This window comes from Barbatula barbatula, assembly GCF_947034865.1.
Source record: "Barbatula barbatula genome assembly, chromosome: 6".
Taxonomy (NCBI): Eukaryota; Metazoa; Chordata; class Actinopteri; order Cypriniformes; family Nemacheilidae; genus Barbatula; species Barbatula barbatula.
The window spans coordinates 19,475,829-19,486,372 of NC_136765.1; the positions used below are offsets into that span (position 1 = coordinate 19,475,829).

The 10,544-nt window shown below is 39.8% G+C and overlaps 1 protein-coding gene across 1 annotated transcript; it reads left to right on the forward strand.

Moving 5' to 3' along the window:
* Positions 1-3,437: 3,437 nt before the first annotated feature.
* Positions 3,438-5,680, forward strand: gpr26 (G protein-coupled receptor 26; the record flags this gene model as incomplete). Its single annotated transcript, XM_079458650.1, has 3 exons — positions 3,438-4,108; positions 4,931-5,044; positions 5,389-5,680. 3 exons carry the CDS (start codon positions 3,438-3,440, stop codon positions 5,678-5,680), a joined length of 1,077 nt encoding a protein of 358 aa, XP_079314776.1.
* Positions 5,681-10,544: the final 4,864 nt, after the last annotated feature.

Genomic DNA, 10,544 nt, shown 5'->3' on the forward strand with positions numbered 1-10,544 from the left:
CGGGCAAATGCCCGGTGGGCCGACACACTTGGGGGCTGATATAATATAATATTTTTTTAATCGGCCAACGACCGGCCCATAAAGCAGGGACAGCGGCCCATTGGTTCATTTTCCATACAGACACTGGGCTGGCCCAATCATCTCTTAACAGACTCCACCCCCCCAGTCAGTGTCTTATAGAGTGTTCACACCAAACGCAGTAAATCGCGGTATTAGCATCTAGTTGGACGCTTGAACATTTTGCTTTAACTCGCTTCATTCGCGTCATGGAGGGGCTTCTGTCAGGCGGCGTCTTCTTGTTTGGCTTCCCTTACTAACGCTCAATTTGCGCGAATCACACCACAAGTAGGTATAGGCCTATCACCAGGGAGTCAGTCAAGAGAGAGTCAGTACACTGGTCCACTAGCACTGGTACTGTTCCATGGCACTTAGTTCTCAGCTTTGTAGGTTTTTGGGGGAATGGAACAGTAGATATGCATATCTACAGGGACCGCAAGGATGGTGTACTGGTTGGTTGTGTCCGACCCATTGTGGTGGGCTGGTCTGAGTAAAAATGCCAGGGCCCTTTTTTTGTCCCATTCCAGCCCTGTGAGGGTCTTGCAAAGCTACAGCTGTTGTGCCCTTTGGAACCATGAATCCAGTGGACCAATAGGAGACGATGTCCTGTGGAAATGCTGGCTAAAGTGTGACACCAGTAGCCCAACCCCTGAACGAGACAGGCAACCATGATTCAACCAGAGTCACAAGCTGAACAGGTCATTTTTCTAGTTGTCTCGGAATATAATCGACCCTTGGATTAAAATAAAATGGCATAAAATTCAAAAGATCCATTGCAACTATATAAAATGGACATAAGAAGTTTATCTATTCTTGACTTGAAGATAAAAGTAAGAAAAATAACATTTTAAACACAAGTTAACTTAAGAAAGGGAAAACATTTATTGAATTATGCAGAAATATTAAGACAGAGATAAAAAGCCTCTGTTTCACATCAAGACAGGCTGCCCATATCGCCCACTCAAGAAGAAGAATGAGATGTGTGCAGCCGCCTCACTGATTGGTCAGAATGTTTTATGCTGTCACAAAGGATCATGGGATGGACCACCACACACCCACTGCCCAGACAGCGTGGGCGTTTCCGTGGTAACAGAGGACAGCGGCGATCTTTACGCAGTCTCAGTCAGCCACTAATGAGGGTTGGTGAGTGTGTGTGGGCACGTTTGCTCATCTCGTCATGCTGCAGTGCGACCGGGGCATGAGTTCATCTTTTGAGAGACACTGGAGTAAAACAGAAAGGAAACCAATGCGTGGATCTGAGCTGAATGTCGTGTGTTAGTGGGGGTGTTTGTTTGCATCTGTGTAAATGTCAGAGTTGATTTATAATTAGGAATGCCCACAAGAAAGTCATTCCTACAGTCTACAATAACCGAAAGAGTTAACATCAAATGTCATTCTGGTGTCTGACAGTCCTTTATCTACACATCATACAAACACGTGCACACATATAAATAGACACTTGGCCAGTTCGAATTTCTCACACAAACGTCTTTACGCAAAATGACATGAAATGCATCTGACATTTCCTCCAGCTAAGCAAACAACAGCCAAATCAAGCCTCCTCCTGGCTCTTCTCTTCAAAACACACACTCTCTCTACTTTCATATTCAAATATTAAAACAAGTCACACCATAAACAGAGTAAAATATATTAAAATTTATTAACAAAATGAATAAATCAATAACACATAAAGGGCTAGTTCACCCCCCCAAAAACGTACTTCTCCTGTTTGTCATATTAAACCTGTATGACTTTCTTTCTTCTGCAAAACACCAAGAATATTTTGTAGAATGTTGGTTACTGAACCACACCAACATTCTTCAAAATATCTTTTGTGAGAACATTTTGTGATTAAGGGTGAGTAAATGATGACAGAATATTTATTTAAACTCAAAATACATTGTAAACATATAAAACCGAATCATGATTCTGCATTTTATTAAAAAGTATACGGATGTCTAGATATATATTTAAAGAATTTGGCATGAATAGTGATGAATCCATCTTTCTCTTGCCAAGCAAGCCAAAATCAATCCTTTACTAAAGCTGAGATTGAAAACCACCACATGCCTCAAATCCCCCATCCCTCTCACTTTCTCATATGTACAAAACCTGCTGAAAAGATCTGCTCTCAATAATCAAAGTTCTTTTCACCCTATCCAAAAAGGATTTCATGTTAAACAAACATTGACATTGTGTGGATGTGAGATTTAGAATCGATTCTCAGAGGCACTGGTAATTACAACAGTCTACATCTTCAAGAGTGTCTCTCACCAACTAGTCAACAAAATGTGCTCAGTCAAACTCTGGTCCTTAGATTAACACATGCTGTCACAACCTGCTTGATATCGATCTCTCAATCAGAGCACATGTTGGTGCTGTTGTAGGCTGGATGAAGATGGGTTGCATGAACTTTCACACTCAGGCAAATACCTAAATGGATACATTTGCAACACACATATAAATGATACCAGGTCAACATATGTTGTACAAACAGTTTTCACCTGAGCTGTGGGGTTTTTACACAACTGTGAGGTTAAGAAAATAGCAAAAAGTAAACAAAATCAAATATACGGCATGTACTCCCAAAAAGAAAGGATACCACATAAGTACAATTTTATGTTTTCAGCTGTTTCTAAAAGAACAATTTCCTCCTGTCTTTAAAACATTTTGCCACTAACATCACAAATCTTTTGTGGAAGAGTTCTGATAATGTTTAAGTTTTTACATGAACACATGAAGTATATATAACAAAACAACATGCAGACAATCTACAAATAAGACATTTCCTAAAATTAAAGCAGCTTCGTGAGTTTGAACCTTGCATAGTTTCCAAAACTGCTGCGAGTAATGATAAAATTGTACTACGACGGTTTTTACATCACGGTGACGTGAAAGAGTTCCCTTCGACAAATATAAACACTTTCTAAATTTAGTTCTCTCAAAATATGTCTCCTGACGATTGCTTTGATGCTAGTCACGTGTCGGCATTTCGTGAAGGAGGTGGGGGGGTGACATTTTGACATATAAAGCAGCTTCAAGGACGAATTCTTCATTAAAAGCGCGCAAACTGTGGCACACGAAGCTTTTCTTTAGGACGCGCGGGAAAGCGGATTAATCGCACACAGCCTTAATTCGGTTCTTTCCACTCTTATATATCGCGATCCAGCAGTGATCACACTTGTTTGTCCAACTCGATGGATTTTGCCACCACTAAGCACAGGACATGGAGAGTTGTGCGTCGATCAAAGACGCCCGCGCACCAGTGGATATCACGTCGCGGGGGCTCCGCCATGCACGAGTTGTAGTGATACAAATTTGTTCCCCGTCGGAACTCGAGTTACCTTTCAAAGTTGGGGGATTTAACAGCGGGGAACATCATGCACATAGCGGAGCTCGCGCTATCTCTCCTGCTCGTCGGGATCATCGTGGTGTCGTTGCTGTCCAACGTGGTGGTGCTGGTTTGTTTCTTGTATAACGCAGACATTAGAAAGCAGGTGCCTGGGTTGTTTATACTCAACCTGACGTTCTGCAATCTCCTCATATCTGCCTCCAGCATGCCGCTGACTCTTTTCGGAGTGTTGAGTAATGCGCATCCCGGTGGACACGTTTTCTGTCAGGTGGTCGGATTTCTGGACACTTTCCTGACCACTAACTCTATGTTGAGTATGGCTGCGTTGAGCATTGACCGGTGGGTCGCCGTAGTGTTTCCCCTAAGTTATCATTCCAGAATCCGACACCGGGACGCAGTGATCGCTCTGGCTTACACGTGGATCCACTCGCTGTCCTTCTCCGTGGTAGCAGCGTGTCTATCCTGGGTGGGTTACCATCAGCTGTACGCGTCCTGCACTCTGTGTAACAACAGAGCGATCAACGCCGAAACGCAGTTTGCGATTTACACCCTGGTGCTGCATTCGCTCACGTTCCTGTTGGTTTCGGTGGTGCTGTGCGTCACGTATCTGAAAGTGCTCAAAGTGGCGCGCTTTCACTGCAAGCGCATAGACGTGATCACCATGCAAACCCTCGTGCTGCTGGTGGACATTCACCCGAGGTAAGAATATTAATGGCATGTACGGGTTACTTTATCAACCGTTATATACTGTGATTTCACAAATTTAGCTCAATTAAATATCAGTTAAAAGGTCCAAAGCACCTAAAGTCATTAGGTTTCAGCACCACAGTTTTGGTCCACAACACTGCTCTAGTTCTGACAGGGAGTTAACAGCCAGGGTCATATACTGTATATATCCCATTTAGGTCACAAACTATCCATTGAATGGCCGAAGTGTAAGCACAAACACACGTGCCGCATCCTTAATGTCAGATTTTAATGTTAAGCTGCAAACAAATAACGTGGTTTGAAAAAAGTTGCATCTTGGTATAAACACATCGCCCTCATGCTCTTATAGCCATCAGGAGCCATGCATGCTTTTTATTTGTTTAGCTCATTGTCAAGATCTCTGAATGACTGGTCAATTGCAACATTACAAACACAACTAGTATTGACAATGTAACAGTTCGCATAGTCCAATGTAATCAGAACATCTGGTGTCCAAATAAATTATATGATGTATAATCCACTGCAGGTGTGAAATAAATTAATTTGATATTTCGATTCAAATTTGGCCCGCTATATGGATTCACTGAACAGCTCGAGCAAATACTTGGAACACCCGGTCTGTCTTTTGAATGTTTTGTTTTTGCACTTAATTTTTAAGGGCCCAAATTTGGTCAAGGATGCAATAAAAGGCCACATAAAAATGTGTATATTGCTATGCATATGTACATTTAAAACTAGTAGATTAATTATACGCTACAATAGAAGAAATAATTACAGTATATAATTGATAATGACGTCATTACTTTTGTCCAGTGTCCGCCAGCGCTGTCTAGACGAACAAAAAAGGAGAAGACAGAGAGCCACTCGCAAAATCAGCACCTTCATCGGAACCTTCGTCATCTGCTTCACACCTTACGTGATCACCAGGTGAGCTTCTGGGCTAAAAATAACCATGCAGTCATGTTTTTGTTATATTTAGGACATGTTTACTAAGTTGAATGAAATGTCAAGCCTGTAGTTCTTCTAAAGACTTTTCATATATGTGCAGCTGACTCATAATCAAACATGAAGAAGGGTCACCTGCGTAGGCATGAACTTAGAGAAGAAGAAATGCTTCTGTTTTCTATGCTCAGTTCAGTCAATATTTTGATTCACCATCTGTAAAATAAATATTACTAACCAAAATATAAGCTAAGAAAATAATACGGGATTGGGTAGCCATCAGCTGTCCTGTTATTCTGATGATACGTGTGTGTGTCTGTTGCCTTAAGGATTGTGGAGCTATTTGTGACAGAGCCATTTAATCCATATTGGGGTGTGCTGAGTAAGAGTCTGGCGTACAGCAAAGCTGCATGCGACCCGTTTGTCTACTCTCTTCTGCGACACCAGTATCGGAAAACCTGCAGCGACATCTTCAATCGGCTCATGCAGCGCAGTTCCCTGAACGCCTCCCGGCATCAGCAGGAAAATGGAAAGATTGGAAAGACTACGGAGATCAGGAAAATTAGAATGTCCAGGGAAATTATGAAAAATGAGGAAGTTGAAATCAGACCTACAAACTGAAGACTGCTGTTGCTATAGAGATGAACAATCACAAAAGTAGAGTTTGACTCTGTACGGAGAGAGATCAATGAGGGCAGTTGAGACAGCAGGGTGCCAGGCTCTGCATTTCTTAACTCAAAAAGAAATCAAGATGTAGCACCTGTAGCAAAAGTGATTTAAGTAGCAACGGTTTATTTCTTTCTTTCTTTCTCTCTCTCTCTCTCTCTCTCTCTCTCTCTCTCTCTCTCTCTCTCTCTCTCTCTCTCTCTCTCTCTCTCTCTCTCTGTTCCTCTCTTTCTTTCTTTGTAAGGCTGCAATCCATGAGAGCTGCTATCATTCAAAGAGATTCAGTAAGGCCTATTATTATTGTGGTCTGATTTGTAACTTATGTTATAGTGTTAAAGTGCTGTTTAGAAATATAAATAGGTGACTGCTGTGGTACTAATAATTGGAGAACTGGATATTGAAAACAATATATGCTTTACCTTAAAACTATACCACCTGGTAAAATATGAGAAAACATGTGTTTCGACGGAAAACTAGAGACTTTATTTTTAGATCATGTTTTTAGTGAAACTAAATTGCATGTATTTTACATTTTGTGTAGCATGTACTGTATCTTCAGGGTTTAATTGTAAAGCCCCAAAGCAGTGGGCAGATCTGTTCTTACAGTGCCTTTATTTATTTATTTTAAAATGAAACCTCCTTAGATTACATTTTATAGATTTCTATATTTACGTCACCTTTGAAAGCATGTTTTATCTGGGAGTTGTATGGGATTTGTGCTGTATAAACCAAAGGGAAGATTTTTAAACGGCAAATATAAACAAAGGAGGATATAGGTATTTAAAGAGAGTAAACAGCATAAAGTCGCTTTTTCTTACTTGCCTCTCTGGAGTGCCGTCATATGAATTTACTTAATTGTTGGTCCCCTTACATAAGTACACTGGCCCCAAGATAAAGGGAAAAACCTGCAAAACATAGAAAAGGTATAAATTCCCTAATTGTTCTGTTGAGGTAAATATAGTATTTCTTACTGCTGTTCTTTGTCTAATTATATATGTATATACGGTTTTGTATTTTTAAAGAGTCATTTATACAGGGTAATTTATTACTGAATGTCACTGTATAGTATTATGTATTGTTTATCTTTATGAGTGTGTATGCGAGTATGTGCGCGTGTTGTTTTCCAGCCATACTTGGAACTGGGACCATAATTACGCTTTGAGGATGTAAAAATACAAGTTTATTGTTTTTTTTGTGCAAATGTGAAGCCTTAGGAAATGTCTATTTTTGTTAAACGGGAAAAAATGCAGTTCTAAATTTTGCTACGTAAATATATTTGTGAACATATTGACAATAAATGGAGTGGGTAAGAAAAAAAAACGAGTATTGTTGCTTGATGAGTTCAAAAGGCACCAAACAAATAGACTGCAAGTTCAGTTTTGACAAATATAACTGGTGCCACAAAATGAAATGTTGCACTCTGGTGTCTGGTATGTGGTCTTTTGGCATTTTTACAAAGAGAAAGAATTGTCAGAGTAAAATTCCTTTGCATAGTAAGTTAACTCCAGAAATGTAAATAAGAGGGAAATGAGAAACACAATTACTTTCTGAAATGGTTTAAAACAGATCTCATCCCTTCTCTGTTCAGCTGAACTGAAGACAGTTTTGCACTATGCTCTTGTGCTCCAGTTTAGAAAGCGTACAATAGAAAGAAAGCTGCAGTAATTGCAAGTTCAGATGAGAAGAAATTGGAGTAAGATAACAAGAAGAGTAGAAACCGCGAAGGCAGATATTGCAAAGCTTCAGAACCGCAAGGAATGAGACCACAAAAATATCCTGGGTAATTATTACCACCTCCCTCATCATCACCACCCCCTCTTCAAAAGCAAAAAAGAAGAACATTTCATCACCAGCCCCTGCAATGATAAAAAACATCTTTACTTGAGTCTTTCCCCTTCTCATTTATTGTGTTTATTCAATTTTATTGAAAGTTTTCATTGCTGAGTATGTCATCTCAATTTCTCAATCTGTTAACAACATTGGGGGAGATACCATCAGCAGCACAAAAATAAATGTCTGGAATTACCCCCTAAAAATAGATTCCAAATGGTCTGTTTATTCAAAAATAGCGCACTAAATGTTCAACAAACAAGTCTTGAATGTTATCTGTTATATTTTTTACTATTAAATAGTAACATATTTGTCCACATAAAAATACTGTAGTTAACCGGACTTTTATTTTGGCAGGTCGTAGGAAGACGCTTATTTTTTTTGTGTGTTTGACGATAGCTCTGTAAATTTAGTTAATGTCCTCATACAGCTTAGAAGCAGACAAATCCACGTGCATAACGTGTCTAGCACGTTAAACTGTGCAGTTAATTCACTGTTTAAATAACAAAATTCGGCGTCCACAAGTCCGCATCTAGTTATATTCAATTCAATTCAACTTTATTTATATAGCGCTTTTCACAATTTGTATTGTTCCCCCAAAAAACCCCCAAAAAGGGTATAACACGCTACATGGTGTTTTATATAGTAAATTAAATTATTCTAGTAAATAATATCTAATGTCAGCATCTCCTGGTGGTTTATTTAGCATATGATGCATTAAGTGAATGCTTGGCTGAAAAGATGCGTCTTTAGTCTAGATTTAAATTGGGCGAGTGTGTCTGATCCTCGAATAATATCAGGAAGGCTATTCCAGAGTTTAGGTGCTACGTATGAGAAAACTCGACCCCCTTTGGTGGATTTAGTTTTTCTAGGTATCATCAAAAGTCCTGCGTTTTGAGATCTTAGAGAGCGTGATGGGTTGTAGTGTGATAGAAGCTCTGTTAGGTAGATAGGGGCTACCTTTAACCCTTTAAGGCTTTATAAGTGATTAAAAGAACTTTTAAGTCAATACGATACTCAGCGCCGCCGCTCCCACCACGCGCATCACGCACTGTGCGTAGGGCACCAAGTGCCGAGGGGGCACCAAAAATAGCCTGATGAATTTTAAAAATTTTAAGGCATATTTTAGCCATGTATATGTAAAAAAAAAACGGCCGAACAATCCCATATCACCCCATCCACACCACGGCAGTGCCGGTTGATCGCGCGTGCGCCTGACGCAGTTTGACAGAGGCAAATAAACCTCACTATCAATCAACAGAGACGCTTTAGCCTCCTCGTTAGAGCGCTCGTCTCCCAATCGGTTCGAAGCCCGTGTCGAGTGGGGCGAGTAACTTTAATTTCGGTGCAGCTTGCAATCTGAATTGAGATTTTACTGTTAAACATTGATATTTTTTGTTTTACTATTCTGTTTACTGAAGAAAAGTTTGCACCTTTAAGGGGGGGGGGGGGCATCATAATGGAATTATGCTTAGGGCACCAAAATGGCTAGCAGCGGCCCTGACGATACTTAATGGGTAGCCAGTGAAGGGTTGATAACATTGGGGTTATGTGATCGTATTTTCTGGACCTGGTTAGAACTCTGGCAGCTGTATTCTGAACTAACTGTAGTTTGTTTATTGATGATGCAGGACAACCACTAAGTAGCGCATTACAGTAGTCAAGTCTTGAGGTCATAAATGCACGAATAAGCTTCTCCGCGTCAGCAACACACAGAATATTTTGTAACTTGGCAACATTATATATATATATAGTTATATATACTCAATGCAGCTGCAAAATGTGTTTCACTTGCAAAATAAACTAAAACTAAGTGGTGCTCAATTGATAACCTCACACAGAAACAAGCACAACGACAAACACACTTTACACAAACAAGCGGCTCTGTTTAATGCACCTGCCAAACTGTATCGCATGCATGCTAAACTGGTAAATACATATATGCCGCACTGTCAGTAGGCACCCATGCGTTTGAAAAGCCATAAAGACCGCTTTCAGTTTTTTTCGAGGTGATTTTTTGTATTCAAATTACTTGAGGAATCGTTTCAGCCCTACACATTACCAACATAACATTTATTCCTATCTTAAACAAAATATTTTTTTGTAATAATTAAAATCTCTTGTAACCTGAATCTTGGTTTACTCATATGTCCAGACTGAACATAAAATGTTTTATCTATTAATCATGTATTGGTCGAAATATACTACACAACTTAAATATAAATGCACTATGCATCATGCACTTGCTGCCCTTTTAATGGTTAAAGAGAAAAACTGGGCATATATCATACATTAAACAACTGAGGATCACACAGTCCCAGACTTGCAAATGTTCTGAATACCACAAAATCACATAGAAACATGCACCTCGTTGCTAGGAGATGACGACGGATGAAACAAACATGGATGTGCAGTTGATGATCCCAGTAGTTCTTGTAGCGACATTTCATGCCAAGTTGCAAAAGGCAAAACAAGCCACACACATTATTGAAAAAAGAACTATACAAACGATCACTAGGTACGTTTACAAGTACAAACATTTGACTGTTTCACATACACAAATACAAGCCCAATTTCCTAAATTACTATTATTCGCTCTAACACACCCACACTGACACGGCACAGACCTCCCCAGGGACACATGCAGTGAGCCCAATTAAAAAAAACAGCAAGCGGATGGACAAAAAAAAGCCTATGAAAGAGAGTAAGAGTGAGAGAACGAGTAAATGAGAGAGAGAGATAAAACCTAAAACAAAACTAGTAAGACAGAGCTTAACACAAACTGTCGATTTGTTCTCTGCTTTCCAGTCATAAGCTACGCATCATCATAGTGGTACAAAGCAGTACAACGCATGTTGAACTTGAGAGAGCAGCACATTTGAAATTTTTCTACACTGAATGTGACTGAATGTTTCAGGTCGATCTGAAGGAAGACATGCATCCCCTCTGATACCATAATCAACACAGCACAAAGGATTCCTTTAAAAGA